The sequence below is a fragment of the Apus apus genome, chromosome 24, assembly GCF_020740795.1.
Source record: "Apus apus isolate bApuApu2 chromosome 24, bApuApu2.pri.cur, whole genome shotgun sequence".
Classification (NCBI taxonomy): Eukaryota; Metazoa; Chordata; class Aves; order Apodiformes; family Apodidae; genus Apus; species Apus apus.
Window position 1 is genome coordinate 1,720,508 of NC_067305.1, and position 27,993 is coordinate 1,748,500.

The 27,993-nt window shown below is 57.6% G+C and overlaps 1 protein-coding gene across 3 annotated transcripts; it reads left to right on the plus strand.

Annotated features, from left to right (window-relative positions):
* Nucleotides 1-397: 397 nt before the first annotated feature.
* On the plus strand, nt 398-27,338 carry ONECUT3 (one cut homeobox 3). 3 transcript variants are annotated; one of them, XM_051640024.1, is made up of 3 exons: nt 398-420; nt 608-1,521; nt 25,466-27,338. In XM_051640024.1, exons 2-3 carry the CDS (start codon nt 621-623, stop codon nt 25,756-25,758), a joined length of 1,194 nt encoding a protein of 397 aa, XP_051495984.1. In that variant the 5' UTR covers nt 398-420; nt 608-620; the 3' UTR covers nt 25,759-27,338. The 3 variants fall into 3 exon arrangements, 2 of the variants coding, with proteins under 2 accessions (XP_051495984.1, XP_051495983.1); XM_051640023.1 differs by lacking the exon at nt 398-420 and having other exon boundaries at nt 492-1,521; XR_007891602.1 differs by lacking the exons at nt 398-420; nt 608-1,521 and adding an exon at nt 16,435-16,555 and having other exon boundaries at nt 25,466-25,560.
* The last annotated feature ends 655 nt before the right edge of the window (nt 27,339-27,993 follow it).

Below are 27,993 nucleotides of genomic sequence, written 5' to 3' on the forward strand. Positions count from 1 at the left end.
ACCCCCGCCCCCGCATCACCGGGAGATGCGGGGAGGGGGGATGCGGGGGGGGGGGGGCGGCGCGGATCCGTTCGGCGGGGGGGGTGGGGGGGGCGGGGCGGCGCTGACGTCACGCCGCGGCCCAGAGCGAGGCTGCCGGGATCCGCCGGCCGAGGCGCCGCAGCCGCCCCGAGCGCCCGCACCGCGCCCCGCACCGCGCCCCGCACCGCGCCCCGCTCCGCGCAGCCCCCGCGCCGCAGCGCACCGAGGCGGGCTGGGGCGGGCGGGCGCGGCGCATCATGCTGGCCTGAGATCCGCGGGGTGCGGGAGATCGATTCCCCCGAGCGCGGAGTCTGAATTAATCCGGGCAGCCGGAGCGGGGAGGGAAGGGGGTGTGTGTGTGTGGGGAGGGGGGGGCGGTGGAGGAGGAGGAGGAGGCGGCGGCGGGGGGGGGGTGGGGGAGGAAGGCAGCGAGCGAGCGGGCGAGGCAGCGGCAGAGCCCGGCGGCCACCATGGAGCTGGCGATGGAGAACCTGGGCAGCCTGCACGGCGTCCCGCACTCGCAGCCCGCCGAGCTGCTGAGCCCGGCGCACGGGCGGCAAGGCTCGCACCGCAACCTGGTCCCGCACGGCCGGCCCGCGATGGTCTCGGGCATGGCCTCCATCCTGGAGGGGGGAGACTACCGCGCCGAGCACAGCCTGGCCGCCCCGCTGCACCCCGCCATGAGCATGTCCTGCGAGTCACCCTCCGGCATGAGCCTGAGCAGCACCTACACCACGCTGACCCCCCTGCAGCACCTGCCGCCCATCTCCACCGTCTCGGAGAAGTTCCACCACCCGCACCACCACCACCATCACCACCACCCGCACCAGCGTCTGGCCGGCAACGTGAGCGGCAGCTTCACCCTCATGCGCGACGAGCGGAGCTTGGCCTCCATGGGCAACATCTACAGCCACTATCCCAAGGACATGCCGGCCATGGGACAGCCCCTCTCGCCCCTGCCCAACGGGCTGGGCAGCCTGCACAACGCCCAGCAGCCCCTGGCCCCCTACGGTCCGGGGGGCCACCTGCCCAACGAGAAGATGCTCTCGCCCAACGGCTTCGACTCTCACGCCGCGATGTTGTCCCGGGGCGAGGAGCACCTGGCGCGGGGGCTGGCGGCCCCCAGCTCGGCCATGATGCCACCGCTCAACGGGATGCACCCGCACGGGCACCCGCACGCCCAGCCCGGTGGATCCCTCCTGGGCGAACGGGAGCGTCAGGCCTCGGCCACCGGTTCCCAGCCCGGCGGCTCCGGGCAGGTGGAGGAGATCAACACCAAGGAGGTGGCTCAGCGGATCACGGCCGAGCTGAAGCGTTACAGCATCCCGCAAGCGATCTTCGCTCAGAGGATCTTGTGCCGCTCCCAGGGGACACTCTCGGACCTGCTGCGGAACCCCAAGCCCTGGAGTAAGCTCAAATCGGGCCGGGAGACTTTCCGGAGGATGTGGAAATGGTTGCAGGAGCCGGAATTTCAGAGGATGTCGGCGCTCAGGCTGGCAGGTAGGGCACGGCGCGGGCTGCTGCCACGGCCGCCCTCCCCACACCTCCGGGCGGGTGGGTCTGGGGGGCTGCGAACACGCGTGGGGACCCGCGGGAGGTGCCCGGCGGGCTGGGGCTGGGCCGGGTGTTAATCCAGCCGATGTGAAACCTTTAGAAGAAAGGGAAGGAAATAATCCGTAAGGCTAATTCCCCCCCCCCCTCGGGCCTGCTCCTGCCACCGGGAAGCGAGGGATCCCAGGCTGAGGGAGCTGGGAGCTGCCCGGTCATCCCCGCCACAGCCCCGGCTGCGATTTCCCGGTCGGTTTCGCCCACCGAACCGGTCCCTTGTTCCCCGGGGCAGCCTCAGGCTCCGGAGCCGCTCCTGGAGCTCCCCCGCCGTTGGTTTGGCACCGCCGCTTGGTACCGGAGCCGAGCTCCGGAGAAGCTCCGGTTCGTCCCATCGCTCCCGGGCTGCGGGGCCGGGGATGGGGCGGGCGGGTTGTGCTCCCTCCGGAGGTCACCGGTTGCCCTCAGGGAGAACGAACGACCCCCGCTCCGTGCCCCCCCCCCCCGGTCCCCGGTCCGCCTGGGGGACCGGCTGCTCTTCCGCGGATGAGAAGCGGGGGCAGCGCCGTTCCCCGCGGCCGTTCCCGGGGGGACTTGTTCGGCCTCAGCCCGGCGCTGGGCCGAGGGTTTGTTTGCTGGAGATACGCGGTTTTTCTGCTCGGCCGCGCAGTGGCCGCGGAGGGCGGGCGGGGGTCGCGGCTCCGCGATCCTCCGCGCTGCGCGGAGGGAAAGGCCGAGGGATGGCAGAGGGGTCAGCGCCCAAAGGGGACGTGCCCGATCCGACCCACCACGATCCCCCCAGAACACCCGGGACCTCTCCGGTCCTTCCTTCCTCCCGTTCCTCCGCGCCGGGGCACCGCGGGGCCGAGCGGGAATGGCCGCGGAGTAAAAAAAACACGCGTGTATGATTTTTTTTTTTAAAAGAAGAAACCCGAGCTCCCCGTGGGTTGGGGCAGAGTCCGACCCGCCGGGCGCTTGGCAAGGCGAGAAGCCAGTCGTTATTTATGGGGGAGAGCAGCGTTCATATGTATTTAGTGTAATTCAGTTGCTCTTTAATTAGGGCAGGGTAGTGGCATCTTTTAGTTCCAGTCGATGCCCTATTGAAAAGCAGTTAATAGAATGCAAATTGTTCCTTGCTTTACAAGGTTCTGGTAAATAAAGATTTAAACACTGCCGCGATCGGCCGTTTAATGCCCCCGTTGTTGGAGCTAATTGAGCAGCGGGTGGCTGGCTTCTGACTCGCCAAAATTGGAAATAATAACCATCGTGGTGATGATAAAAATGTGGCCCCGACTTAGGGGAGACTCGGGGAGTCCCTGCCCGCCGGCCCGGCTCGGCCTCTGGCCCCGCTGCCGTCGCTTCGCTCCTCTTGCGGCGTCGGAGAAGGTTGATTCTCTCCAAAATGTATTTTATTCCCCAGAGCCGAGTTTTCCTCGGCCCCAGGGGCTCTCTGGCTGCGTTATTTAGGGAAATTCAACCCTCAGATTTTCCTGGGGACGGGGTTTAATCCTTTGTTTTCTGCCAAGACAGCAAAAAAACCACCACAACAAACCAAACCGCCAAACCAGCCGCTCCGCCATGAATTCGCCCTCCTTGGACCCGGCTCCCCAAAAGGCCCGTGCAGGGGATCAGCCGGGCCAGGATGGTGGGTAGGGGGGTCCCCCCCGGCTTTCCCCGGCCCTGCCGCTTTGTTCCCGGTTCCCGGCCCCGCTCTCGCCCCGCCGGGACCCGCTTTCGTTTCGCGTCTCTCTCCGTTTCGCCCACGCGGGCCCGGCCGTGGGGCAGGTTTCAGCCCCTCGGACTCAGCCCCGACCCGGCTGCCTCCAAAAGGGGCTTCTGTGGGAGGGGGTTTCGGTGGGGTGGGCTGTGCCCGGCTTCCCCCATCGATGCAGCCGAATCTCTCCCAGCCCAGGGCCGCCGATCGAGCCTGCTCGTCCTCTCAGGCCGCCCCGGGGGAAGGGGTGTGGAGGGGCCCGGAGGGCTGCGACCACCCCCCACCCAAAAGCAGGGAAGGGACCCTTTCCTCCCCTGGGCAGGGACCGGCTTCTCCTCTTTCAGTGCAGGCATAAAAAACGAGTGTTAGACGGGCGACATGGCCGGGGCGAAGGCTGGTCTTGATCCTGACCCGGATCCTGATCCTGGTCCTGGTGCTGGTCCTGGTGCTGGTCCCGGTCCCGCCCGGCTGCAGGAGCCCATCGAATGGATTAGTCCGAGTCAGTAAATCGCGGATCAATAAACAAGCCTGGCCCCTATAAATGGCAATTGCCGCTTTTCTCCTCTTTCCACTCCACTTCCCCCTCTCGCCGCCCCGTCCGCAGATGAACCATTAATTATTCAGCAGAGACCCGGGCAGCGCAGCAGCCGGGGGGGGCTGCACCCCCCTTCCCCCCCCCCACCCCCGGCTCCGCTTCCTCGACGGGGCTCCGCAAAATAGAGGAGTGGGGGTCCCACGGGGAAACATCTGGGCAGCAGCTGGCGGTGCCCGGCCCGTCCCCTCGGGCCATCCATCTCTGCCACCCGTTGTCACGGCCGCAGCCCCCACTCCCACGGCCCCCCGCTCCACACACAGCTCTACAAACTTCGTGACCTCCCCCCCCCCCCCCCGCCGAGGTCTGCGAGGGGCCGTGGGTGCGGGGGGGCTCCAGCCTTGGCACCTTCGGGGGGTCCCTGCACAGCGGAGCGGGACCCACCCCCGTCACCCCAATGTCCTGGGGAAAAGGCATCAGTTCATTCCCGTGGGATCCTGTAGGAAACGCGGGGGGAGGAATTCCTGCACCCCCACTTCTCCGCAGAGGGTGCCCTCCCACCCTGGGGTACCGTCCCCTCCTGCCTGAGCCCTCGCCCGTGGAAACCCCCCTGTTCTCGCCACGGATTTCTTCCGACGCTCAGGCCTAGCTAATTCTCTCGTGATTATTTCTCGGGAGGGCGACAACCCCGTTGTGTCCCTTTCTCGACACGACGGCTCCCGGCTCCCTTCGTCCTGGACTCGAACGAGCGCTTGGCTGACACAAACTCGCGTGTTTTTTTCCCCGAGACGCGTGTGACGTGGGTCTGTGGGCAAAATTCACCCACTTGCGTCGAGCGTTTGGGCCGCGCGTGGGACCCTCGGGGGGCAGCGCGGGCCCCGCTGAGCTCCGCGGTGCCGGGATCGGCTGTTCCTGCCCCAAAAGGGGGGCCGGGGGGTCGTGACCCTGGGCTGAGCCCCCTGGCTGCCTTCCTTTCCTTCTTCTTCATCTTTTCCTTTCCCTTTCCTTCCACCATGTTTCTTTTTCCTTTGGGCTTTTCTCCTCTCGTTTTTCGTTTTACATTTTTTTTTTTGCTTTTCGTGTTTTGTTTTCGTTTTTTATTTTCGTTTTCTTTATTTTCCCCTTTTGTTTTCATTTTCTATTTTCGTTTTTATTTTCGTTTTTCCTTTCCTTTCCTTTCCTTTCCTTTCCTTTCCTTTCCTTTCCTTTCCTTTCCTTTCCTTTCCTTTCCTTTCCTTTCCTTTCCTTTCCTTTCCTTTCCTTTCCTTTCCTTCTTTTGTCTTCCTTCTTTCTTACTTAGTCTATTTCTTTTTCTTTTTGCTTTTCTTTTCCCTTCTCATTTTTCTTTTCCTTCTCCTTTTTCTTTTTTCTTTTTCTTTTTCTTTCTTTTTCTTTTTCTTTTTCTTTTTCTTTTTCTTTTTCTTTTTCTTTTTCTTTTTCTTTTTCTTTTTCTTTTTCTTTTTCTTTTTCTTTTTCTTTTTCTTTTCCTTTTCCTTTTCCTTTTTCTTTCTTTTTTTCCTTTTCTCTTTCTTCTTCTTCTTCTTCCTCTTCTTCTTCTTCTTCTTCTTCTTCTTCTTCTTCTTCTTCTTCTTCTTCTTCTTCTTCTTCTTTCTTTTTCTTTCTTCTTGCTATTTTTTCTTTATATTTTCCTTTTTAATTGTTTTTCCTCCTTTTTCTCTTTCGTTTTTTCTCTCCGGCCTTTCTCCCCAGACAAAATCTCTGCCTCAGCGTGAACCGTCATCACTGAAAAAAACCAAACCACCCCACAACCACCTCACAACTGGGACCACGATGGTGGGACTGGGCCAAGGCAAATACCCCAGAGCTTTGCCAACGCCAGTAATTAATGCCTCTAATTAATCCTGCGAACTAAGACACCGAGTTGCCAGAATCAGGGACAAGACTGAGCTGCGGAAAAACCCGGCCAATCTATTTTTTCCTTTCCTTTTTCTTTTATTTCCTTTCCCCCGCAACATTTCAGCTTCTCTCCAACGACTTTGACCCAACGACGGTTCCTCCCGCGGCTCCGGCCGAAAATCGCGGCGGGTTTCGCTGCTTTCGATCCGCGCGTGTCCGCGGAGAGACGGGACAAACGAGCCTCGGCGGAGGGGGAGGTTTGTAGGTGGGAGACAGGATCATTCCAGAATATTTCGAGAATATTTTGCTGCCGTAAAATGGGGCAAAACGGGAATTTGGGGCGAGAGGCGCCCAGCGCCTCCTTCCCTGCGCGGGAGGGAAACACCCAGGAAGGAATAAGAGAAACAAGCTTTAGACATTTTTTTTTCTTAAGTTGTTGTTATTAATATTTTATATTATATTACATAGCTATTATTTTTTTTAACACGCTGATCACAGGCAGCTTCCTCCGCCGGCGCGGATCCTCCCGCAGGGAGCAGCCATCGCCGGATCAGCTTGTTCCGCGGGGGCAGCTGCTCCGCTCCGCGCCTCGCTCCGCACATCCCCGCGCTACGAGCAGTACCGCACATCCCCGCACATCCCCGCACATCCCCGCACATCCCCGCGCTACGAGCAGTACCGCACATCCCCGCACATCCCCGCACATCCCCGCGCTACGAGCAGTACCGCGCATCCCCGCACACCCCCGCGCATCCCCGCACATCCCCACACATCCCCGCACATCCCCATACACCCCCGCACATCCCCACACACCCCCGCGCATCCCCGCACCCCGCTCCGCACATCCCCGCGCCCCGCACAGCCCCGCCCCGCGCCCCGCGCCCCGCACCGCGCCCTTATCAGCGCGGCGGGGCCGCCTCCTCCCTCCGCCCGCGGCTGTTTTTTCTGTTTGCTCCTAATCTGCGCGTCAGAAGGGGCCAATAAAACCTCCCGGCGGTTAAATATTAAATCGGGTCCCCCCCGCCCCCTCCAGGAGGAAATAACCTCCCTCCCTGCGGGGCAGCAGCTCCGGGTGCCACCCACCCGTGGCCGTGGGGTCCTGCTCCCCCAAGCTCCCCCCACGGGGCTTCACCCCTCGCCTGCCCAGAAGGGAACCCCCCAAGTCCAACCCCGGGGCCTTTCCTGCCACCACCTCATTTATATTTCTTTTTGGTGCCCATTTTAGGTGGGTTTTTGTTGGTTTTGTGTTGGGTTTTTTTTCCCCTTCCTTTCTTTTTCTGGGCGTCAAATGTGGGGCTGAGATATTTATTCTTTTCCCCTCTTGTCCTGTCAATCGCCGCTGAAACCATAAGGGAGAGATAACAGAGAAGAGAAAACTCTCGGAGTGACCTTTGAATCAATTTGAAAAACCTCATTTAACTGATAAGTCTTGAAAGGCCCAGAACTAATTTGAAAATACATCTATTAAAATCTCATTGCCGCTGCCTTGGGAGCTGCTGGGAAGGGTGTGAGAGGCGACTTCCCGGGGTCGGGGGAGCTGGGAGAGCAGGTTTAAAACCCTGCTCAACAAAGAGATTTTGCAGAACTTCCCGCCCCAAAGAGGGGGCTTAAAACCAGGAGAGAAAATAAGAATATTAAAAGGGGATAAAAAAAAAACACAACCCAACACCCCGACATATCAAAACTCAAACCCCGGTGTTTCTTCCCCAGCTGGTGGGGAAATGGGAGATTTATGGCATTTTCCTGCTTTAACCAGGCGTGGAGTCTGGGGTGGCAGACAGAATATTGGATTTTGTTTTCATTATGATCATAATTTTGTTTTGTTTAGTTTTTAATTTCTTCAGAAAACAAACCCGATATTTTCTCATCCTGCCCAGAGCCGGTTGCAGGGGCTGTGGCTCTGGGGGAGGGCAGCTCTGAGTGTGTGTTTGTGTGTTTGTGTGTGTGTGTGTGTCCCTTTCAGGAGCAGCAAATGGTAAAACTGGGGACAAACCCGGGCTTTTCCAAAGGGAAGGATGGTGAAGGCAGGAGGGGACCAGAGGCAGGTCCCGGTGCTGGTTTTCCTCCCTGGGAACATCCCGCTCTGTCCTGGGAACATCCCACCCTGCCCTGGGATCATCCCACCCTGCCCTGGGAACATCCCACCCTGCCCTGGGATCATCCCACCCTGCCCTGGGATCATCCCACCCCGTCCTGGGAACATCCCACCCTGCCCTGGGATCATCCCACTCTGTCCTGGGAACATCCCACCCTGCCCTGGGATCATCCCACCCTGTCCTGGGATCATCCCACCTTGCCCTGGGAACATCCCACTCTGTCCTGGGAACATCCCACCCTGCCCTGGGATCATCCCACCCTGCCCTGGGAACATCCCACTCTGTCCTGGGAACATCCCACCCTGCCCTGGGATCATCCCACCCTGCCCTGGGAACATCCCACCCTGCCCTGGGAACATCCCACCCTGTCCTGGAGCAAGGAACCCACCCTGGGTGCAGTGGAGCCAGAAATCCCCTTGGGAAGCCTCCCAGGACGTGGGTCTCCTCGGGTGAAGCCTTCACTGGGTCCATGGTTGGGTCACTTGGTCCCACCAACCAAAAAAATCAGGTGAAAAATAAAAAGCAAAGCCCACCAGAACCTGGCTGGGAAGGGCTGGGGCTTCCCAGCCCGGGGTGGGGGGGTTGGACACCCAACATTTCCTGCTCCACAACTAGGGGTGCAGTTTGAGGGGTGCTGCTAACTTGGGATGGGATATTTCCCACGGGAATTGCTGCCTCCCTGGCCGTGGCAGGAGCTGGACCTGTCACCTCCCAGCACCTCGTTGGCTGTGGGGGAAGAGTTTTCCCCCTTTTCTGCCTGATTCCCTGAGGTTTCTTGGAAAGGTTTGGGCAGAGGGAGCTCAGCACCCTGGGTCCAGATGCAGGCATGAGGCAGCTTTGATCTGCCCTCACCCCACGTCCACCCACCAGCACAGCTCTGCCTGGGATCTACCTGGGATGTGTCCCATCACCTCTGGATGTGTCCCATCAACCCAGGATGGATGTGTCCCATCACCTCTGGATGTGTCCCATCCACCTGGGATATGTCCCTTCAATTTGGAATGGATGTGTCCCATCAACCTGGGATGGATGGTGTCCCATCATCTCTGGATGTGTCCCATCCATCTGGGATGTGTCCCATCAATTTGGAATGGGTGTGTCCCATCCACCTGGGATGGATGTGTCCCATCAATTTGGAATGGATGTGTCCCATCAACCTAGGATGGATGTGTCCCATCACCCCTAGACATGTCCATCAACCTCGGATGGACTCTTGGCCACTGCCCTCCTGCACAGCACCAATGGCAGTGCAGAGGGGCTGGGATCAGCCCCTGGCTTTCAAAACTGCCCCAAAAGGGAAAATGGATCCCAAAAATGTTCTCCTCCTTCAAATCCATCCTCAGCCAAAAGCTGAGCTGGGTGGGTGTGCTGGAACTAGGGTGCTGAGGGGCTGGTGAGGAGCTGGCAGCAGGTTTGGCAGCCAAGTGCATTTATTCCTGGCTGCCTGCAGGACCATGGCCACGGAGAGGCAAGAATTTGCTGAATAACTGGAAATTCAAGTCTCTTGGTAGTTCCTTGCATGATGTAGAGCTTCTCCAGCAAGACTGAAGCCAGGACGGGGTTGGACGAGGAAAATAGGTGATGGGTTTTCCAAACATCTGAGATTGTTAGAAGATAGGGAAAGAAAAAGGCAACCTGGATTGGCTGGTGCTGGGAGGAGGGGGCAGGACACCTAAAAAATAAAGACCCAGTGTTAAAATCGAGACACGGGGAGGATTTAAGGAATGACCTTAATAATTCTGTCTTCACATAGATAAAAACTGATTATCTTTGTTAGGAACTGGCACCGTCGCTCCAAGCACTGGTGGTTTCTGCTGAGAAGGTCCAGAAGTGATTTCCAAGGGGTTAAGTGGAGTTTGAGGTGTTTCACAGGTGGGGAAGTTCAGGCGCAGAGAGGAGAATGATTTGCTGGAGCAAAAGTGGGGCTGGAGGTGGCACATGGTGAGCAGAGATGGACCCCATAGACCTCCTGGATGGGTGGGATGTGATGGGCAGGGGCTGTGATGGGCAGGGCTGCAGGGAGGATCCTGCCATTCCCCAGCCCCATCTCAGTTTTTTGTCCCCTCGTTGTGGATCAGGGATGCTCCTTTCCTTTGCCTTCTCAACCCATGGATTTGGTCTCCAAGCTTTGGCACCTCAGCACCTTGTTGCTCCAACCAAGCTGTGTCCCAGTTTCCTCCCCGCGGGAGCTGTGAGCTCAGTTTGGGGAGCTGGGGGGGGATCTGCTGCTGGGGGGTGGCAGATGCCACCAGTGCTGTCCTGTGTCCCTGTTGGGTGACCTGGACCCGTCATCCTGGCAAGGTTCTGCATTTCTGTGATTGTTCCTCCTCTTTTTCTGTTCCCAAAACCAAGGTGTAGCCATCACCAAGCAGGAGTGACCCCATCAGGGTCCAGGAAACCTTGTCACCCCTGGCAGGAGAGGTGGGGGGGGGGACGACGGACACTTGTCTCTGCCCAGAAAACCCTGTTGTGGGAACCTTCCAAAGGAGGAGCAGGGGCTGGATGTGGGAAGGCACTGGCTGGGACTGGTTGTCATCTCCTCACTTGAGGAGCAGAGAGGAAAGCTCTGAGAAAAAGGGGAAAGAAAACCAAATTGCAGCTTTTTTTCTGCTGCTGGCACAGGTGGCAGGGACTGGCCCAGCTCTGCTGAGCACAGGGCTTGGCAGGGGGAGGCAGGAAGGGGAGTGGGGGCTGCTGCTCTCCCACCCAGGAGAACCGAGGTCTCCTACTCTTGGCCTGACTCCTGAGAGCCCTAAATATTGAGGACTGGTGGGTTTGGGGGGTGCTGGGAGGGCTCAGGGTGTGGCACAGCTTGGCAGGGCACAGCTGGCAACCCGGGGGGGTCACGTTTGGCTGTTGGGGAGCCCAAAAAACCCCAAAGTGGACCGAGATCAGGAGAAACACCTCATGCCAAAGTGTTCTTCAAAGGGCTGTGAAGGAGGGAGCTGAGAGCCACAGCCAGGCTGGCTCTGGCCACCAGAAAATGTCCCAAGTGCCACCATCCAGCTGAGGGAACACAAGCTGTGACTTGGCTGTGGCTTGATGGGGTGGAACACCCCCAAAAAAATCCCTCCGTGCCTCAGTTTCCCCGTGCATGGGGTTGATTCCCAGAGGGTCTGGAGACACCAGTAGCAGGTTGTTAAAGCCGAGGACCCACAGCAAAGGCCAAACCCTCACACGGGAGGAGGAGCTCCCAGGAGCCCCTGGTGGGAGCCACTCTGCCCTCAGCTGATAAGGAGCAGGTAACGAGCTAACTCGTTATTCCAGGAGGGATAACACTGGGACTGGGCTGGGAGCTGCTGATGGGTGATGGTATCAGGGGCTGACAGAGATCTCAGCAGCTCTGCTCTGCTGCTGGTGGAGCATCCAAGCCCCCCGAGGTGGTGCTGGGACAATGCTGCCCATCCCATCCTTCCCAATTTCTTTGAAGATCTGGTCCTACTCTTCTTTGTTCCATCTTCTGAGGTTCCCTTGGACCTGGCACCTCCCTGGGTAAATTATAAGCTGGGGGGGGGGGGCGGGGGGTGTTTTGCTCAGGGGTTGCTCGGGGGCTGGACCTGCAGCTGCTCCAGTTTGGCTTGAACGTGATGCTGAAAAAAATGGTGGTGTCAGTGCTGGGGGGGTTGTGCTTCCGAAGCTCCTCCCCCGGGACAGGGGGATCCCTTCCCCATCTGCCTCTCAGATTTGGGGGGCCCCTTCCCTATCTTCCTCCCAAATTTGGGGGGTTCCCCTTCCCCATCTGCCTCCCAACTTTGGGGTGTCCCCCTTCCTCATCTGCCTCCCAGATTTAGGGGGTTCCCCTTCCCCATCTGCCTCCCAACTTTGGGGTGTCCCCCTTCCTCATCTGCCTCCCAGATTTAGGGGGTTCCCCTTCCCCATCTGCCTCCCAAATTTGGGGGGTGTCCCCTTCCTCATCTGCCTTCCAACTTTGAGGGGGGTGAGAAGGAGGAGACAGGGTGGGATAGTGGCCCCCAAGTCACCCAGAGGAACACAAGGCTTTGACAAGAAGCCTCTGGACATTGATCGATGGATCGATGTCCACCTTCAGTTCCCTTTTTGGGGCCAAACATCAGGATTTGGAGAACATTTCTCACACAGAAGGCAGGCAACCCATACCCTGATATTCCCAGGGGAGCTCCTGTAAGGGGGGGGTGCTCCTGGCAGCTCCTCCAAAAGCCACTCACCCCCCTGCCAGAATCAGGATCAAACTTGATGCAATTTGGGCAGGTTTTTTGTGGAGTTGTGGGGGTGCACACTCGTCTGCAGCTCAATTCGGTTCAGGGGGGGGGGGGGTCAGAATTGGGGTGAAGGGAAGGGAAGCAAAGATCCCAGGGTGCAGGGCTCACTGGGTTCTCTGCAGGCCACGAGAAGAAGTTAAAGATCAAATCATCCAAATCAGGGCATTTATTAAAAAACAAGCAACCCAGAAGAAGCTGGTTTCAAACCAACTTGCTTTTCCCAGGGAACATTTTGAAATAGTCTCCCCAAAACTGAAGCAGCTTTTCCCTCCCCGAGCTGATGATCCCCAGCCGTTCACTCCTCTGCCTTCAGCACCTCCAAGAAAAGCCCCGAATTATTAATTCCCTTCGATTTTTGGCGCCGAGGGGGGGTGAATGGGGGGTGGGGGGAGATGGTGGTTACCCCGGGACAGGGGGGGTGAGGATCGGGCCCCTCGGGAAGGTGCTGGTTCATGGTGTGAGGCAGAGCCGGGATCTTCAGCCCGGGGAGGGGGGCAGAGCTGAAGTGTCACCTGCCCTGGAAAATGGACCTCGGGAGTGGGGGGATATTTGGTGGGGTGGGGGGCTCTGATGTTCCCTTTCAGCCTCCTGCGTGGGAACTTGTCCAGCTCCCTGTTCCCGAGGGTTTCTGCTCATCCCAGCCGGCTCCTCTCGGGGCTGGAGCCCAGTCCGGGGTGCCCGGGGGTGCTGGTGGCGCTGGGAGGGGGTGACACTCAGGCAGTGTCACTGTCACACCCCAGAGACCCCCCCTTGGCTCCCTCCGGTCCTGCAAAACCAGACGGGAAGGGAAAGGGGGATTGGAAAAGGGGGAACAAAGGAGCTGGTGGCTGCTGCGCCCCGGGCTTGGGCAGAGCCGGGACACCCGCTGGGACCCACCCGCTCCTCCCTGCCCCTCTTCCTTCTGCTCCTTGTTTCCTTCTTTCTTTTTCTCTTTTCTTTTTCTTTCTCTTTTTCTTTTTCTTTCTCTTTTTCCTTCTCTTTTTCTTTTTCTTTCTCTCTCTTCTCTTTCTCTTTTTCTTTCTCTTTCTCTCTTCCCCTTTTTCTTTTTCTTTCTCTTTTTCTTTCTCTTTTTCTCTTCCCCTTTTTCTTTCTCTTTCTCTTTTTCTTTTTCTTTCTCTTTCTCTTTTTCTTTTTCTTTCTCTTTTTCTTTCTCTTTCTTTCTTTTTCTTTCTCTTTTTCTTTCTCTTCTCTTTCTTTTTCTTTTTCTTTCTCTTTTTCTTTCTTTTTTCTTTCTCTTCTCTTTCTCTTCCCCTTTTCCTTTCTCTTTTTCTTTCTCTTTTTCTCTTCCCCTTTTTCTTTCTCTTTCTCTTTTTTCTTCCTTTCTCCCTTTCTCTCTTTTTCTCTTCCTCCCTCTTTTTATTATTTTTACTTTTACCTGTTTCTCTTAATTTCTTTTTCTCTTTTCCTCCTTTCCTTTTCTCTCTCTTTTTTTTTTTTAATGTTTAATTTCCCTTTTCTCTTCTTTTGCCCACCCCTTTGTCTCCACCCTCCTTTCTCAGCCCGTTTTACCCCCAACACCCCCTTGCCCAGCCAGCAGTGCCACCCACCCAAGATAAACCCCTCCCTGTAACCAACCCCCTCAAGGGTTGGTTCCATGTTCCTCTCCCACCTTCGTGGAGAAGCCCCATGGATGTTCATCTCCCACCCAGGGAATAACCCAGGGAACAACCCAGCTCCATCGGGACGACCCCCCCTATTCTGCAGCCCCTTTCCCTTCCCCCAGGTCCCTCCCTTGGCCTCCCCCCCCCCCCAGATCCCAGAGCCATCAAAGTGATGTGCCAGCAAAATCCATCGCGCCGTTAAAACCACCCGTGGGAGTTTCAATAAAATCGAGCAGGGAGGATCAATGGGCTGTGCTGGCCCCAGCCCTGCTCATGGTGGGGGGAGAGAGAGAGGCAGGAAAAATACCCAGGGCTGTGAAATGGGGGCAGTGGGAGGTGGGGGGGGGGAAGAGCTGATTACAAATCTATCCCCTACTCGCCGTGATTAATTGCTGCTTTACCAGGAGGAACAGCTCTGAGTGGGGGTCACTGTGAAAGGTATCGTGGGGGGGGGGTTGTTTCTCTGCTCTGTTCAGATGGGAGGAGGCAAAAGGCCTTTTCCTTCAGGAGTTTTCCTGCTCACATGAGTGGAGTGGGAAAGGAGCAGGGAGCAGGACACAGGCACAGCCTGGGCTGGTCATTGCCTTCCAGGTGGGATTTGGGAGTTGGGAAGGGCCCTCACCAGCTGCTCAGGAGCATCCAGGGGTGCTTTGCAGCCCTGGGAAGATGCTGAGCCTCAGCCAGCTGGGATGGGGGCAGTGCTGGAGGCTGGGCACCCACCATGGAGCATCTCCTGGCCCAGCTCCCACGCAGCAAATTGCCTGAAGTTCAGTTGTCATAGAATCATGGAATGTTTTGGGTTGGAAGGGACCTTGAAGATCATCCAGTCCCACTCCCTGCTGTGGACAGGGCTACCACAAACTAGACCAGGTTGCTCCAAGCCCCATCCAACCTGCCCTTCAACACTGCCAGGGATGGGGCAGCCACAGCTTCCCTGGGCAACCTGGGCCAGGTTCTCACCACCCTCACAACAAAGAATTCCCTCCTCATGTCTCACCTCAATCTCCCTCTTCCAGTTTTCATCCATCCCCCCTTGTCCTCTCCCTCCCTGCCCTTGTCCCAAGCCCCTCCCCAGCTTTCCTGGAGCCCCTTCAGGCCCTGGAAGGTGCTCTAAGGTCTCCCTGGAGCCTTCTCTTCTCCAGGCTGAACAAATTGCCCAGTGGGGTTCAGGCTTCTGGCTCCTTCTCACCCCAAAACCCCTCCCAGGTGCTGCTGCCCCTTCAATCCCCTCTATCCCACATCAGGGTGTCCAGCCGGGCTCGTGTGTCTGTTCCTAGTGCTCAGGGGTCTCAGTCCTTGCCCTGCCCTCCCCGGAGGTCCCTGCCTCGAATTAAAACATCATCCATCGCTGCGGCGGCCGCGCGTAATCCCTGGCAGATCAGTGCAATTACTGCGGGAAATACCTTGGGAGCTGCACTAATAACGCCGGGCGCGGGATGAAGCGGCAGTGGCTTAGAGCCGAGCTCAGCCCCACGCCCGGGGGGCAGCAGCTCCCTGGGGGGTGGTTGTGCGGCCGGGGTGGGGGGAGGTGGGGAGGTGGGCTGTGGGGCAGCTGTGGGGTTAGTGTGGGGCAGGGATGGGGCAGCGATGGGGCACCGTGGGGCAGCGATGGGGCAGGGATGGGGCAGGGATGGGGCAGCGATGGGGCAGGGATGGGGCAGCCATGGGGCCGCGATGGGGCAGGGATGGGGCAGCAATGGGGCAGCCGTGGGGCAGCGATGGGGCAGGGATGGAGCAGCAATGGGGCAGGGATGGGGCACCGTGGGGCAGCGATGGGGCAGCTGTGGGGTTAGTGTGGGGCAGGGATGGGGGAGCAATGGGGCAGGGATGGGGCAGGGATGGGGCAGCGATGGGGCAGGGATGGGGCAGCGATGGGGCAGGGATGGGGCAGCCATGGGGCCGCGATGGGGCAGGGATGGGGCAGGCGTGGAGCAGCAATGGGGCAGGGATGGGGCAGCAATGGGGCAGCAATGGGGCAGCCGTGGGGCAGCGATGGGGCAGGGATGGAGCAGCGATGGGGCAGGGATGGGGCAGCGATGGGGCAGGGATGGGGCAGCGATGGGGCAGGGATGGGGCAGGGATGGGGCAGGGATGGGGCAGCAATGGGGCAGCAATGGGGCAGCCGTGGGGCAGCGATGGGGCAGGGATGGAGCAGCGATGGGGCAGGGATGGGGCAGCGATGGGGCAGGGATGGGGCAGCGATGGGGCAGGGATGGGGCACCGTGGGGCAGCGATGGGGCAGCTGTGGGGTTAGTGTGGGGCAGGGATGGGGGAGCAATGGGGGAGCAATGGGGGAGCGATGGGGCAGGCGTGGGGCAGGGATGGGGCAGCGATGGGGCAGGGATGGGGCAGGCAGGGATGGGGCAGGCAGGGAGGGGTCAGGCAGGGATGGGGCAGGCAGGGATGGGGCAGGGATGGGTCAGGCAGGGATGGGTGAAGCAGGGATGGGGCAGGCAGGGATGGGGCAGGGATGGGGCAGGCAGGGATGGGGCAGGCAGGGAGGGGTCAGGCAGGGATGGGGCAGGCAGGGATGGGTGAAGCAGGGATGGGGCAGGCAGGGATGGGGCAGGGATGGGGCAGGCAGGGATGGGGCAGGCAGGGATGGGGCAGGCAGGGAGGGGTCAGGCAGCCGCTCCCCGCCCGCCTCGGCGCCCCTCGCCGCCATTCCCGGGGCGCCCCGCCCCCCCCCCCGGGCCGCGCATGGATCGCTCCAAGGCTGCGCGCGCCGCGGGCGCTGGGACGGCCCATGGCGCTGGGGGGGGGGGGGGGGGGGGGGGGGGGTGCGGGCGCTGCCCCGCAGGGGGCGCCAGCGCGGCGGGGCGGGGGGGGGGCGCGGAGCGTTCCCCGCGCCAAGATGGCGCCGCGCGGTGCGTGAGGCGGGACGGACCCACCGACCCCGGGAGCACAGCCCGGGGGGGTTGCCCCGCTCCGCCCGAGGAGCCGTTATCCAGGTGAGCGGCCCCGGTGTGACCCTCGGCCCGGGCTGGCCCGGCGGGGAGAGGCCCCTGGTTGAGCCCCCGGTGTCACCTCCGCGCAGGCCCCGGCTCCCCCGCTGTCCCTGGGCCTGCGGCAGCCGCTGCTGCCTGAGCGCAGGGCCGGGTGGGGATGGCCGGGAGCGGGGCTGGGAGTGGTGGTGGCACCAGGGGAGGTTGGGCTGGGAAGTCTTGAGGGCACCGGGGCCTCCCGGATCGCGGCCTGGCTCGTGTCGGGAAGGTTCTTGCCACGCGCTGCTGGAGCTGAGGGACAAGCCGGCAGCATCCCCTGCCCCCGCCCTCCCACCTGCCCGAAGAGGGTCCCAAACCCTGGTGAATCCAGCCTCCGTCACCCCAGCCCCAAGGATTACAGATCTTCCTGGTTTTTCACAGAGCAAGAAAGGCAGCGGCCCCCTGAGAACTGACTCGGCCAAACCCCAGGGCAGCCACACCCCCCCCAGCCCAGCAATCCGCCTGAGAACAGATGTGATCAGGAAATGCAGAAAACTCTTGGTTTTTTCTCCCCCTACTGCTCTTCCCCCTCTCTCCAGCAAATGTTCCGTAGCGGGTAACAGCTCCAGGCCCTCTCTGGACACCACCTCTCCACCGAGAGCAGCTCGGGAGCAACATACACTTCACTGATTGCTGAATTTGTTTCTTGTCCCTGGATCTGGGAGCTGCTGAAGGCAGCAGCAATTTGGCAGGAAGAGCCTGACAAGAATGGGCTGATGAGAGTCACTTAGCAGCAGCCTGTGCTGGTGCCAGAGGGAGATCCCTGCTGCTCCTTTGCTGCCCAGTGAGGACACAGTTGGACTGCACAGGACCCACAGTGCTGTGGGTGACAGGAATGTCACTTGCCCTGGATTCCCAGGCCAGGCTCCTTGCCCTGTGTTAACTTCTCCCTGCCACTGGGGCACAAACTGAACCCCAAACTCCTTTCCCTCCCCCCTCAGATTCTGCAGCTGGGGCTCTTGCACCAAAGCTGAGCACGAGGAAGTGCTGCTGACTCCGAGGAAAACTTCTTCAAGGGGCTGGAGAGTTTCCAGCTGGTCCCACCACCCAGCCCCAACGACCTTCGGGAGCTGCTTCCATCCCTCGCGGCGCTGCCGGCTCCTGCCTGCCGTGCTGCCTGACTCCAGCACTTCATTAGCACCAATTTGCTCTCGTCACACTTAAGTGACAGTGACTGGGGAGAAGAGTGAGGAGCAGGGAGCAGCCGAGCAGCCGAGAGGATTCCCAGGACACCTCTGCCCAGCTCAGCCTCACACCAGGCAGCTGGTCCACCCCTGGGCCGTGCTGGCAGCAGGAGCAGCTTGGAACAGCAGTGGTTTCCACTGGGACAATGAGAAGCAGCTGACCATGGGCTGGAAAAAAAGCCTAGAAATGGAGGAAATGGGACAAATGCAGGAAGCAGCTTTCCCAGCAGGTGGGACTGCAGAGCCTGGGGTTCATCCCAGTTTTCCTGGGTGCTGGGGAGAGCAGGGCACGGGGTGACTCTTTATGAAAATCTCCAGATAAGAGGGTGAAAAATCATAGAATCCCAGCCTAGTTTGGGTTGGAAGGGACCTTAAAGACCATCCACTCCCAACCCCCCTGCATGGGCAGGGACACCTCCCACCAGCCCAGGCTGCTCCAAGCCCCATCCAACCTGCCCTTCAACACTGCCAGGGATGGGGCAGCCACAGCTTCCCTGGGCAACCTGGGCCAGGCTCTCACCACCCTCACAGCAAATCATTTCTTCCTTATATCCAAACTAAATCTCCCCTCTTTCATCTCAAAACCATTACACCCTCATCCATTCCCATCCCTCCCTGCCCTTGTCCCAAGCCCCTCCCCCAGCTTTCCTGGAGCCCCTTCAGGCCCTGGAAGGTGCTCTAAGGTTTCCCTGGAGCCTTCTCTTCTCCAGGCTGAACACCCCAACTCTCCCAGCCTGTCTCCAGAGCAGAGCTGCTCCAGCCCTTGGATCATCTCCGTGGCCTCCTCTGGACTCTCTCCAACAGCTCCATGTCCTTCTTATGTCGGGAGCTCCAGAACTGGACAAATCAAACCTCTGCAGAAAGGAAACAGTTTTAACAGCAAACCTGTACTTTTACATCATCTGAAAGTGGTTGTTTCTGTGTCCATGAGAGGGTCTGATGTCTTCTGGCCCAGCCCAGTCTGTGGCTGCTCATCTGGAACGGACAAGAATAAAAAGAGGGCAAACGTGGAGAGATGGAGCCAAGCACACCTGCAGCCACCACAGCTTCTTTGTGTCCCTTTGCCTGCCCTCAGACCAGACAAGCTCATCTGCTTCAGTGCTGGAAAAGAGGAAAACACTGGAAAAACAGACAAAACTTTAGAAGGGCAGGAGGGGCAAAACAAGGAGTCCCACGGGGACCGTCACCAGCCGAGTAGGGGACCAAGCACTTGTGCCTTCATCTCCAGTCCCTTCCCTCCACCTGCCAAGCTGCTCTGCTCCCACAGCCCTGGGGGTGTTGGTGCAGGGGGCTGGGGGTGTTGGTGAGGGGGCTGGGGATGCCTCCCAGCCCTGGATGCCTCCATCAGAGATGCTCACTGGAACCAGTCACTGAAACCCTTCGCAAGGGAAGGAAAACCCACCCGGAGCGCAGAGCCAAGTGCTTTGTCTCATCTCATCTCCTCATTTGCAGCGTTCAGAGGAAGATTTAATTTGCTGGGCTCGGGGAAGTGGCTCACCCTGCAGCACGTTGGCTGCATACCAATGACCAGGGGCTCTCCCCAGGCCTTGCACTCACCCTCTGGCAGCTCCCAGGGACACCAGTGGGAAAGCCTGTTCCCTGGCCACGTGGCACAGGGACACGGTAGGGCCAGGAGCTCTGTCTGGACTGTGTCACTCTGACCCAGCAAGACCCTGGGGCTGCAGCTTTGCAGACACATCCCAGCTCCCAGCCACATCTCTCAGGTTCTGGTGCATCTTTGTAGCCTTGCTGAATCGGTTTGCTTCTAGAAGAGTTCTCACTGTCTTGTGGTTCAAAGCTGTCAGGTGCTGCAGGACCAGAGCAGTCACAATCCCTGCAGATTTTGGAGCCCAAAGGGGGATTTTTGTTGTTGTTTTTTGTTCTCATATACTGTTGGCATCTGGAGGTTTGATCTGCACTGGCAGTTGTGTGGTTGACTCTGCGTCCCCTTTGCCTGCGTGTTCATTAGTTTTTGGACTCAAATGGGATTTCAGAGGGGAAAAAAGAAGACAAAAAGGAAGTTGGGGTTTGGTTTTTTAACTCTTTCTTCCTGTGTTGCACACTGCTGACTCCCATCAGCACTGAGTCTTCCCAGCTAGAGAAGACCCAAATTTCTGCTGGAGAGGCCTGTTCGTGACAAATGTCTTCAGGCTCTTCTTCTGCAATGTGAAGTCCAACAACCCTCTTGAGGCAGTTGCCCCAGCTCTGAGCATCCTGACCAGCCCAGCTCTGAGCCAAAGGGTTTCTGTTTTGTGGATGAAGCTCCTTGATCTCTGGTCCAGACTCTGCTCCAGCTTTGGTCGAGCAGCTGTCACTTCCTTCCCTGGCAGTGTTGAAGGGCAGGTTGGATGGGGCTTGGAGCAACCTGGGCTGGTGGCAGGTGTCTCTGCCCATGCAGGGGGGTTGGGACTGGATGATCTTTAAGGTCCCTTCCAACCCAAATCATTCCATGATCCTCATTCAGCTCAGGATCAGACACCACTCTGCTGTGGGAGGCACTGGGCTTATCACAGTTTGCTCAGAGCTGCAGCTCCCAAAACCTTCCAGAATATCAGGGCAGGATCTGAATCAGTAGAGCCCATCAGACAACCAGCCCCTCCAACTTTGTGGAAGACATTGAGATCCCTCTGCTCCTTCAAGGAGAGTGGGAAACAGGCTGCCCAGGGACTTAGACACATCTTGAAGGCACAGAGATGAGCCAGCTCTGCTCAGGGCCATTTCCCACCCGATGCCTATCAGTGAAAGAGCCTGTCCCACCTCTACACCTGAAGAAACCTGCCCCAACCTAGCTGACCACGTCCATCTCCATCCCTTCCTCCACCTCCCTTAGACACTGGCCCAGGTTGCCCAGGGAAGCTGCCCCATCCCTGGCAGTGTTGAAGGGCAGGTTGGATGGGGCTTGGAGCAGCCTGGGCTGGTGGGAGGTGTCCCTGCCCATGCAAGGGCTTGGATCCAGATGATCTTCAAAGTCCCTTCCAACCCAAACCATTCTGTGACCATTCTATGATTCTTTGAGCCCCTAAAAGCTCCTCGACCCCCGTGCTTGGCTGCCTTCTGATTCGACAGGGAGAAAAAGAGAAAAACTGATGCCTTGTGGGTTTTTTTTCCCCCTCCCAACCTGGCTTACAGGCCCTGCAAGCCCCTGGCTGGCTTTTGTGATTTCAACAAATCACCAGCACTTAAGCAAAGTGGGCAGAAAATTACAGGTTGTGTTGTGAGTGAATGAAGAGGGAGAAGAGGCTGAGGCTGAGCACAGGGATGGTTGTGGGTATAATAGAGAGCCCAGGGGCTGCTGCCTGCAAAGCCATCAGGTATTAGTTAAATGCTTCGTGGAGTTCACACTGTGAGGGGTAATCACAGCTCCTGAGCAGCAGCCACTTGATTGTCTCTATTCTGTCCCTTTCAGAATTATTTGGGAGCTATTTTGCTTGGAACTGTCAAGGTTAAGGCAAGGAAAACGTGCTCCCTCAGGCAGAAGTCTCCAGGGAGGCAGGAATCCTCGGCTGGAGTCCTCTGGGGGAAGAGGGTGGGATGCCTCTGCTTGCAGAAATCTTTCTTCCTGTTTTTTTATGCCCTCCCCCCCAACGAGGTTCCTCCTTGTCTTTGCTCCTCGTGGTTTTTCCACAGCCAGGTCAGCTTCCTTAGGGATGAAATATTCCTGGGGTTGCATGGTTGGTGTCTGGGAAGAAGGGGCTCTGTGCCATCACCCCTCCCACTGTGTCTGCCATTCCCTGCCTGTCACGTTGGTGTTGGTTGGTTGTTTGAGCTGTGGAGGCCTCAGAGCTGCTGGCTTGGTGAGATGAGCTGGGGGGAGATGGAGGGAGGAGAGAAGGAGCTCCCTGTGGGTCAGCTCAAGCCTTACTGGCCAACAGAGCATCCTCTGGGGGCATGGGGGAAGCCAATCCTTCCCTCCCTCTCGTGTTCCTGGTCTTCTGGTCCCAGGAGGAGCAAGACAAGGCAGGGAGTGAACCCCTGGGGAGATAACACAGAGGCAGACATGGCAGGATGTCCCTGTCCCCATGGACCCAGTGGGGCTCAGAGCCCCATTGAGGGATGGGACCAGAGAGCAGCATTAAGCCAAAGATGAATCATTTGGAGCTTGGGACTTGGAAATAAAGGGATTTTGAAGCACAAAGAGAAAATTTCCCCCTTCGCTGACCTGGGTGGGGGTCAGAGCTATGTCCCTGGCTGTCCCCCATCTCCCACCACCTGTGGGGACGGTGGGGTGGTCACTGCCAGCCTGGGCAAGCAGCTCCTGGGGGCTGGGGAACAGGGCAAAGCTCCTCCACTGGGGGCTGCTGGAAATAGATCTGAGCAGCGTCACCATTGATTGCTGCTGTGTGGAGCTGTAATTAGATTGAGCTGGGGAAGGGGGGTGTTGGGCTGTGTCAGCAGAAAAAGAAATTAATAAATAAACAAACGAAGCCAGGAAATGTGGGATGGGGCTGGTGGTGGCATTGGGGGGGTTAAAAATAAAGGGGGGGGTTCCAGGGGTGTCAGCTCTGCCTCAGCAACACTCAGCCTTGGTTTGAACGTGGATCAGTTTTACCAGCAAGACCCTGCTGGTCAGTGTCTGCCTCCGAGCTCTGAGTTATTAATGGGTGACTGGTTTCTAATAATTACTCCTAAAAATTGAACGGGGAGGGGGGATGGGTGGAGTGTGAGGCTGAAAAGCTGCATTGCTGGGTCTGAGGCTGCAGAGCTGGTGGGAATGGGCATCCAAGGCAGGGAAGCAGGAGGACAAGCTGGATCCCAGTGGCTTGGTGAGGGTGGCAGCTGGGGCAGCACATCCCCTGGCCCATCCTGTGGGATTGTGGGTGTATGTGCACGTACCTGCACCCACTGGCGTGGACCTGGTGGGTACATGGTGGGGAGATGTGGTGTGAGAGTGAAAGCTGTGCTGACAGGGAGCAGCCCAGGTGCCCACCATCCACACCAGGTCCTCCCACCCGTGCTACCAGCACGAGGCTGGAGCTCAGCATGCTGGGGGGACACTGGGAGGGCAGCGGGGTGGGGAATGGGTGAGGGGTCTGGGAGGACTCTTTCTGTTTGTTGTTTGGTTTGGGGAGGGATTTTGGGATGGGTCTATTTTTTTTTTAATTTATGTCTGGAACAAAAGTCAAATTTTCTATAAAGGCTTTTTTTGTTTGTTCTTTTTGCAAGCATCTGATGGTCATAGGGTAGGTTTCCACTAAACCATTCTCTGCTGGCTGTTTGAGTAAGGTACCCCTGGGACCTGGTCCTCTGGTACCACCAGGACTCAGATTGTCCCTTGTCCCTAAGGATGGTGGTTACTAAACCTGCTGGGGAGGGAGAAGGGGAGGGGAAGGCTCTTCACTAACTGTCTTCCAGGGACAGGATTTTTAGTGAGTGTGGTTGGTTTTGCCAAGCTTGGTGCCTCCTGTCCCCTGCCCCAGCAGGAGAAGGGTCCAGAGAAGGGCCATGAAGATGATCCAAGGGCTGGAGCAGCTCTACTCCGGAGACAGGCTGGGAGAGTTGGGGTGTTCAGCCTGGAGAAGAGAAGGCTCCAGGGAGACCTTAGAGCACCTTCCAGTGCCTGAAGGGGCTCCAGGAAAGCTGGGGAGGGGCTTGGGACAAGGGCAGGGAGGGAGAGGACAAGGGGGGAGGGATTAAAACTGGAAGAGGGGAGATTTGGTTTAGACATCAGAAGAAATTCTTCACCATGAGGGCAGGAAGGCACTGGAACAGGTTGCCCAGGGAAGCTGTGGCTGCCCCATCCCTGGCAGTGTTGAAGGGCAGGTTGGATGAAGCTTGTGCAGCCTGGGCTGGTGGGAGGTGTCCCTGCTCATAGCAGGAAGGTTGGAACCTGATGATCTTTAAGGTCCCTTCCAACCTTCACCATCCCATGATTCTATGATTCTGTAAGAACCAATGGCTCCCACCACCCACGTGGGGATGTGGTGAGGACCAAGCCCAGCAGCCAGGGAAACAAGGCTAAATTGATTGGATCTGCTGCATTGAGCTCTAAATGCCCCAGCTTTGGGTGGAAAGGGTAGGTATCATCCTTCTCTTAGTTCAAGGTGCTCTAAAGAGAACTCATAGTGCAGGCCAGCTGAAGAAGCATCAGAGGAAGACCTTCCTTGTTCTCTACTGGGGAAGAAGTGGCTTCAAACCCCCTCCCATTACTCCCAGGCTCTTTTACTCACCTGGCCGTGGAGGTGGGTTTGTGTAGCAGGCAGGTAGTTAACTTGAGGGGAAATCCTGTCCCATGAGTCTGTGATGCCACCCAAGATGCCATCCTGTGTCCTGTCACGGCAGCAGCAGCTTTCAGCCTTGTCCTCTGGCCCCTCCAAGGTCTGTGCACCAGGTCAAAGAGCTTTCTGGAACTGCCTGAGAAGCAAGTTGAAATCTGTCATCCAGCAACGTTCCAACAGGGGATGTCTCACAGGACCTCCCTGCAAAATCCTTTGGAAGATCCTAACCAAAAATCCCTCAAAGGCTGAAAACTGCTGCTGGTTGGGGCAAGAGTGGGTGCTTCCCATGGAAGGTCTTCAGCCCATTGTTTCCTGACTCTTTTCTGAGTTTTCCTGGAGGAAACAGTGTGTCCCCAACCTTTGAGGGCCAGATCCATGCCCTGCCTTGCCCATGGGCATCTCTTGGCATGTCTGGCCAAGTCCTGACCCAGCAAAGTCCCTGAGAACCCTGAGCTAACTTCAACAGCTTTGACGTTGTCCTGCTTTCAGTAGAAGGTGGCCCAGCAGCCTCCACCAACCTTCCTTACTCTGTAATTTCCTAGAAAAATGTCACAGCAAAGGGCTCCTTTTCTCACCCACCAACAGGGCTCTGAATATTCTTGCAGTTCCATTAATACCTTTACCAAAAGGTGTGTACTCACCTCCCTCCCTCCCACACAGCATGGTGGGGCCAGAGGTGGGTTTCCTGGCTCCTGGAAGCCCATCCCTGTGTGGTAGCACTTCTGTCCTCACCTACTGCTCCAGCCAAATCTGTAGAGAAGGCTTTTAGTTCAGTGCTGACTCAACCTGACACATGCTCCAAAGACACGCAGGGGAGATGGAATTTCCTGGAGCCTCTGGTGTCTCAAGCTGTTCTCCAGGCTCCAGAGGCAGGAAAACCCCTTTCCAGAGCAGGTGGAACCACAGATGGTCTTTCCAGCCAATGTCTGCCCTGGGACATGGTGGCTGCAGACTGGCCATGTCACAATGTCCCTGCCCCCAGCTCTTATTTCAGAGGTGGCAGCTGGATGTGATGGCCAAGACACCAGTTCCCTGAGTCCTCAAGGGATGAGGTGATGAGGAGGCAAGGGAGACCACACCAGGGTGCAGCAGGGAGGGAGGCTGATGATGACCCCCAAAATTCAGAGCAGGTCCAAACAGCCAGGCTGTTGGAGCAGAGGCAGCCCAGGAGTTTCTCCTAATCCCTGGTCAGCTGGAGATGCTGAGACCTGGGGCTTTTCCTGGGCATCTGAAGAGGTGATGGGCTTCACCCAGGCTTTTCTCATAGTGATATCCAAAGAGGTTCTTGTCTCATCTCAGCAGATGCTCAGGAGGCACAGGGAGGAAGAGGAGGGAGGTACCTGGGCAGTGGTGGGCAACAAACCAGCAGGTTTACTGGAGGGTAGGGCCTGGTTTCTGGGAGGCAGGTGGGCAGCCTGCAAGCGGGCCAGGGTGGCGAGCACCAGTTAACGGCCCTCCTCTCTCTCTTGAACATCCAGCTTGCAAACGCAAGGAGCAAGAGCAGCAGAAAGACAGGAGCCTGCAGCCCAAGAAGCAGAGGCTGGTCTTCACGGACCTGCAGCGCCGCACCCTGATCGCCATCTTCAAGGAGAACAAGCGCCCGTCCAAGGAGATGCAGATGACCATCTCACAGCAGCTGGGCTTGGAGCTCAACACCGTCAGCAACTTCTTCATGAACGCCCGCCGGCGGTGTATGAACCGCTGGCAGGAGGAACCAGGCACCAACCCTGGAGTCCCTTCTTCTTCTACAAGCACTTTCTCCAAAGCATGATGTCCCCCAGCCCTCCCTGCCCCTTCCCAGACATCCTCCTCACGACAAAGCCAACCCCAAGACTCACACTCATGCCCCAAGCCAACCGGGGTGGGTGTTTTTGGATGCTGTGGGTCCATCAGCCTCCCAAACCCTCAGCTGGGTGTCACCCTAGGACATGGGCCTTGTGCCATGTCTTGCTGCCACGTCCTCCCAGCTCCTGGAGCAGGGATGGGGTTTGCAGCCAGGTCAGCTGTGTCCCCGGGAGGGCTTGGAGGAAACCCCTGTGGAGCAAGGGGTGAGGTGGGATGGAGGGAGAGGACGAGATGCTGTTTGGAAGCATCTCTGGTCTTTGGGGATCATAGAACCTTGTCTTCACCTGCCCACCAGGTTCTCTGGGGAGAGGGGCACCCCCTGAGCCCCCCAGTCTCGATCTCTGCCTTATGGCTCCCACGGTGGAGGGGTGAAGCTGAGGGAGATACAAGAAGTGGAGTCATGGGGCTGGACTCTGGCACAATCCCACCAAATCCCTCCCTCCCCGTGTGCTGGATGGTGACCCCAGGCTCCTGCCAGATCTCTGGCAGCTGAAGCTTTTTCCCCCTCCCTGAGTTGCCTCCCTGAGGGGCTCCCCAGGACAACCAGCCCCTCTCTGCCATTGCCACGCGGGGCCTTTCTCTCCCTCCAAGGTTTGAAAACCTGGTCGAGGACATCCCTGAAGCCCCAGTCTCCTCCATGGGCATCTTCCTCTGACCTCCCCCTCCCCAGGCACCCCCAAGAGCACCCACACTCCCCAGCCCTCCACATACCCCATCCCACCAGAGGACCCATCATCCCTGGATCCTTCCCAAAAGAAACTCCACAAAGGCAAAGGAGACGTCGCCCCAGCACCCCCGGCCCCGGGGCAGGAGCGTCGCCCGGCGCCCAAGCAGGTCAAAGAAGCACATTTTAAGCTACAGAAATCGGGTATTTAAAAAAAAAGAATCATTGTTTGAAAGGAGATGGGAGGAGAGACTTGGAGAGAAGGATCTGATCTTTCCTGGTGACTGGCTCCACCATTCACCGCTGGATTTCTGGTTCGCTTTTCGGTTGAGGAACAGACTTGGACAAAGCAGATTTGTTGGCTTTGTTGTCTCGCCCCATCCACCCCTCGACCCACACACTCTTGCCCCCTCCCATCCCACCTCTCCCTTCTTCATCTCTGTTACCAAAGAAATGACAAAAACCAAAAAAAAGAAAAAACAACCCAACGACAAGAGGAAAAACATCATTCCCTCCTGGCAACCGACGCCGGTGTTGGGTGGGAAAAGGAAAATCCGAGGGATCTGGTGGAGAAATCCAGCCCTGGGTGTGAGAAGGAGGAAAACTTCCCGATGAGATCGACAGGGAAAAGAACCCAAACAAACCCAAACAAAAACCCAAACAAACCCAAAAACCAACCCAAACAAAAGGAATACCAAGAGAAACCACAACCCAACAAGCTCAGCGCAAGGACCGGCAACTTACCAAAAAGAGGCCAGATGTTGTGTTTTATTTTGATTTTTGCTTCTTTCTTTTTTTTTTTTTTTTTTGTGCCAATTAAACAACCTGCCTTAAAACGTGAATTTCTGGAGCGATGGGACTAACTTCAAACCAGTCGTTTCCTCCGAGCTCTCCGTGGTGACTTGTGCCATATAAAAAAGCAATTCACGAGGCCAAACCTTTACAATCAATCCTCATCCCAGTCGCCTCGCGGGCTCCTCGCCAGCTTGGAATGTCCTTTGGGAGGAGCAGGAGGTGCTGGCGGGGACAAGGAAGGGCTGGGAGAGGTTTGGGGATGGAGGGGAAGGCAAGGTTCCCTCCTTCCCTTACCAAGAATAATAAATCCTCCAAAATCAACCAAAAAAAAAAAAAAAAAGGACATTCTAGAATTTATGCGGGTAAAATAGTAACATCTGTGTTCTAGCTCTATGGTTTCTTCGATTCACTTGACTTTGAGAGCGATCTGTTGTGTAACAGGAAGGCACCTTGTTGAAAAGAAGGAAGAAAAAGGAGAAAAGGAAAAAAAAAAAAAGGGGGAAAAAAATGTATGTGTTCACCAAAAAAGCACTCCCTCCAAAAAAAAATAAAAAAGAGGAAAGAAAGGACAAAAGAATGAAGGAAAGAAAATAAACCACCCTGCACACGAAGCCCTGCCTGGCTGTGGCCACCAGCAGGGTCTGAGGACGTCTTTAACCAAAGAGCTCCTGGGGTAGGTGGGCAGTGGAGGGGCTGGGGGTG